Below are 5,152 nucleotides of genomic sequence, written 5' to 3' on the forward strand. Positions count from 1 at the left end.
CCCCAGGTGAGGCTGGTTAGGACCATGAGGAGGAGGAGGAGGAGTGCTAGTGAGTCCACACCTGCAATTTAATTTGAATCTCCTCAGCTCAGGGCATGGGTATTTTTATAGGATAGGTGAATTTCAGTGTTTTTCATTTTGGGAGCTAAAACTTGAAACAAATATTGGTTCTGTTTTTCCTGCTTTTGATCATTTCTCTTGAAAAGAAGATCACTTCTTATTTCTGAGCTGAACACTTACAAATGTTTCTAAAACAAATATTCTATTTGATACAAATGTTTTGATAGAAACACCTTAAAACTCTCTTTTATTATTTTTAAAGACTGCTTTAAAATGTTTTGTAGACTCAAAGCACTTGAAGTATATTTAAATTCTATTTCATAAGTAAATAACTACAGAAATACATCAACACCATTTTTTTCTTCTCTTGGTTTGAATGAGTTCTCTAATGTCTACACTGGGAAATGCTGATTACAAACAGCATTTTCAAACATAATTACTGTTTTCAGGCACATCCAGTTCCTAATTCTATCATGAAACTCTTCTCATTAATAGTATCTTTAAAAAGTAAGTTCAAGTACAGAATTACGTGGAAAGTTTTAATAGCTTATAGGTACATAGACTCTATATTCTTAGCTGCAGAGGGATAGCATCAGTTATAATACTAAAGAAAAACAGGCACAAATGTAGCTGTTAGTAGAGCCATATAAAAGATTTCATTTAAGTCAATTATTTCTATTAGACTTCCATTCATTCAAAAACTGTATTTTCTATACAGACTATTTTGCTCTTAAAATAATAAGGTTTAGCTGTTAGTCATTCTAACCATTCAAACAGAAATGTTAAAAGTTGGAATACTTGTAAACCTTTCAGGATGATAAATGAAAGATAATAACCCCTTGATCAATATAACTTTTATTTATTTATCTGGGACCATGGCAAGGATATCATAGGCAACAATGCTGCCTAGAAGAACACGGATTTCACATAAGCTGTTTTGGCAGAAACACGCATTTAAATAATCATCCAAATCACCACCTCGCTATTTCTATCTTAGGGAAGAAAAAAAAAAGGCAGAACGAAAAACCAACAGAGAAAAAGAAACATAGCATCTGAACAAACAGCCTCAAATTTGTTTCTATTTGACATCTACGCCAGCCACATCTGTCCCTGATTTTAGAAGTTGTAATACTTAGCACTGACAATGGCACCTTTCATTTGCAAACACATTATACAAACGAACTGACTGTAATTATACCACAACACCTCACCACAGCTAATCAATGCGACTGCCTGGTCCTCTCCCAGCCTGAGGAAGTGCTGAATTAAGTTTGTGCTGCCAGCTCCTGTATGACAGTGTCTACATCCTGCAAAGTGCTACACATAGAAGTGAGTTTAGCATGAAGTGACTGACCAAACTACAGCATAAAATCAAGCAGGTTTTTCCACTCAGTGCTAATATTTTTTTTTTTTTTAAATCCAAGAACAACTGACCAGGACAGGATGCAATTTAGTGTAAACCATTTGGAGTGAAAGGAGTTATTTTGCCTAGCGAAATCTCTCCCTCACAGTCCAGTTCACAGACAGAGTCAGTGGCAATCTCGTGGTCAGGGGAGATCTGGGACATTCTATCAAAAGGATCTTCGCGATTTTCCTCACAGTCAATCACATTTGGGATCATGTTAACATAAGCAGTCACTATCTCCTTATGAAAAAGGGTGTCCTGGTTGTAAGAGATAAGCTCATTGCTTATATTAACAGTCTCCACTGGAGTACTAGAGCAAAAATGACCACATCCCAGGAGGTTGGAGAAGACCTTTCTGAAGTCAGCATTGAAGGCATAGATGATGGGGTTGAGAGAGGAGTTGGCCCAACCAAACCAGACAAAGATATTAAAGGTGGTCTCACTAACACAGGGAAGGCCAGCGTGGGGGTCACTGGGTGGGCTCTCACAGAAGGGAACCATGCAGTTCAAGATGAAGAACGGCAACCAGCAGCAGACAAAGACGCCCATGATGACGGACAGAGTCTTCAAGACCTTGGTCTCTTTCCTGATAGAGGACTTGAGGCTTGTGTGATGGTGGCAGTCAACATGGCTGCTCCGGCAGCTCTGCGCATGCTCGGCTGCCCTCTCCAGGGAAGAGATACGACGAATCTGCACCTGGGCAATACGGTAGATTCGAGTGTAGGTAACTATCATGATAGCCACCGGGATATAAAAACTGATCAAGGAGGATGAAATAGCATACGTCCTGTTGAGGCTGGAGTCACAGCTCTCTGATGGTCTAGTGAGAGTATCATTGCTGCCAGAGGTCCCATCAGAGGGTCTCATTGCTGCTAATGCCACCCATGTGGTGCTCATATCTTCTGCCCAGGTGGTGACAGCACCCGCTGCTGCCCAGCCAGTGCCAAATCCATCTCCAATATCACCAGCAGCAACAACATCCCCACCTTTGTGCCAGTTGAGCTGGACAGGGATGAAGGAGATGAGCACAGATAAAGCCCATGCCACACTGATCATCACCAAAGCCAACCGCTGGGTCATCTTCCTCTCATAGCGGAAAGGGCTGGAAATAGCCCAGTACCTGTCCACGCTGATCACACATAGGTTCAGGATGGAGGCCGTGGAACACATGATATCAAAGGCCACCCAGACGTTGCAGAAAGCCCCAAAGGGCCAGTACCCAGCCACCTCAGCCACCGCCTTCCAGGGCATGACTAGCAGAGCCACCAGCAGGTCCGAGACAGCCAAGGACACGATGAAGATGTTGGTGACCTTGCTCCTCAGGTGCCGGTAGCGGACGATGGCCGCACACACCAGCACGTTCCCAAAGAGCGTCCAGAGGATGAGCAGAGCCAGCAGGCTGCCCGCCGCCACCTGCGCCACCCCGGGGGCGCCCGCCGGTCCCTGCGCCCCGCCGAGGGGTCCCGTCGCTGGCGGCAGCGGGCTCCGGCCGCCCCGCAGCATGGCTGGCGGTTCCCGCTGGCGGCTCCCGGCGGCGGGGCGGCGGCGGCCGGGACGCGCCGAGCAGCCAGCGCCGCTCCGCCGCCCGGCCCCATGGGGCCGCTGCCCCCCCGCCCCGCCGCCACCCCTGCCGGATGCTCCCGGTCCCGCTCCGCGCCTCAGCGCGTTTCGGGCTGCGGGCTCCGCATCCCGCCGCACAGCGCGCCCCCTGCTCGGGATTCCTGTCCCGCCTCCCTCCGCCCCGCGGGTCAGTACTTCCCCCTGCTCGGGGGTCTCTGCCCCGCCGCTCTCGGTTGGTGCACCCGCTCGGCTGCGTGGGGTCTGTGCTCCGCCCCCGCGGCTCCCGCTTGGGGTCCGTGCTGCGCAGTTTAGCGCGCTCCCCTGCGCGGAGTCTCTGCCCCGCGGCTCCCGGTTGGGGCGCCCACTCGGCGGCTCAGCGCGTTCCACTGCGTGGGGTCTCTGTACCGCTCCGCGTCCCCCGCTTGCGCTCCGCGGCTCAGCGCGTCCTCCTGCTCGGGGTCTCCGCGGCTCAGCGCGCTCCTCTCCGCCGCGGGCTCACCGCTCCGCGGCTCGGCGTGCACCCTGCTCAGGGTACTCGCTTCTCGAGGTGGCCGCTCCGCGCCGCCAAGGCTCCAGGTGGCTCCGGCCCGGGCTGGCGGCTCCGCCCGCCCCGCGCCCGCCGGGGCTCCCAGAGCGGCGGAGCGGCGCCCCGCTGCCACCTCCCCGCTCCCCAAGCCGGTCTTCCCTCCACCCCCCCCGTCGCCCTCTGAGCATGCTCCGCCGCCAGGGACGCGCCGTCCGGGCCGTGGGGTAGGGGCGCTTATGGAGGACGGGACGGCGCGGCGGAGGCGGCTACCATAGGGCGCTCCTTTCCTCCTTCCCTCCCGAAACCGGGACATCCTCGCGGTTTTCTGCAGCCGTCACCGGCTTTGTGCGGTGAATTCCCGCACAAAGAGGGAAGAGCGCGGTGCCCACCTCGGAAATGGTGAGAAACCCCCTGGACAGTATCGCAGGGGGAAGCGGCGCGGTTGGGGGCGGCCACAGCCACATCTCGCTTGGCCTGTCGCTGAGAGCGAGCGGGGCAGAAAGTTACCGGGAAAGCAGAGCGGGAGGGTCTGGGTTTCTTCTATAGGGATGGGAAGTGTAGCCTAGTCGGTCGTTGTTTCAAAAGGTTCTGCTGGACGACTGAGATGCGTTACAGGTAAGAAACCAGGCAAACGAAATCCAATTCTCACTCTTTTCAGCTCTTCAATGGGATCAGTCTCCCCCTCGGTAGGGCTCCAGTGCAACGAGAGAACGGAGCTATGGCCCTAAGCAGTACAGGTGTGAATGCTGTGCAGTTGGACTTGCCATGCACTCATGTCACATCTGTCTTTCAGAGAACATGCTTTAGTGATTTTTATTCAAAATACTACATATTTAGTTTCTCCAAAACCTAATCCTTTTTTTAAACCATTTATAGAGATCAAACGTGTTACTGAATCAACAGCCTGGTTTGGCTCTAGAAGGGCTGAGAATGCTGCTCTTCAGAGCTTTCCAGCTGCTTCTGCAGGCAGATGGGGAAGGACAAGGCCCACAAAACTCACTATACCTTGCTGGATCTAGAGTGACATGAAGGAAAATTAAGTGTTAGTTACTAAATAAAGAGTAAAAATAAAGAAATAAACTCTGCAACCTTCTAAATTTTCTAAAATCATCACAAGAAAAACTGGCGCTTCATTTTAGCTCTCACTTAAGAAATTGGCACTGCTTTTCCACATTTAAGCAGAGTTATATTTAATATTGGAGGGAGAATTTAGCTTTTGCCACCACTGAATTCTAAACAGCATGACTAAAGCTGTGATGCTGAGGCAATGTGTTGCTTGCACAAACTCTGCCTTCCTAAGCAATGCCTCATACAAGTTGTATAAAGACAGAGTTGGACAGGTACTTGTGCAGGTGCCTGTTGAAGCTGCTAGTCCAGAAATGTGGATATTTTCTGTAAAAAACGAATGCTCTGATTTGCTTATTTAGCTTATATTCATTGCTTCACCACTGTAGAGGTGTAGGCGTTAACATGCAAATCCAACAACACAAATTATATATATAATACAGTATCTATATGCGTGTATGCATTTACATTCTTGCAGTCAGTATGCATTAGCTATTTAAATAAACTACATGTAAGAATCTGTCTGCTTAATAGTA

At 49.9% G+C, this 5,152-nt stretch overlaps 1 protein-coding gene across 1 annotated transcript; it reads right to left on the minus strand.

Annotated features, from left to right (window-relative positions):
• Nucleotides 1–1,510: 1,510 nt before the first annotated feature.
• On the minus strand, nt 1,511–2,968 carry DRD5 (dopamine receptor D5; the record flags this gene model as incomplete). Its single annotated transcript, XM_082051668.1, has 1 exon — nt 1,511–2,968. The coding sequence occupies one exon, from the start codon at nt 2,966–2,968 to the stop codon at nt 1,511–1,513; it is 1,458 nt and encodes a 485-aa protein (XP_081907794.1).
• Nucleotides 2,969–5,152: the final 2,184 nt, after the last annotated feature.

Source organism: Streptopelia decaocto, assembly GCF_964273445.1.
Source record: "Streptopelia decaocto genome assembly, chromosome: 4".
NCBI lineage: Eukaryota > Metazoa > Chordata > Aves > Columbiformes > Columbidae > Streptopelia > Streptopelia decaocto.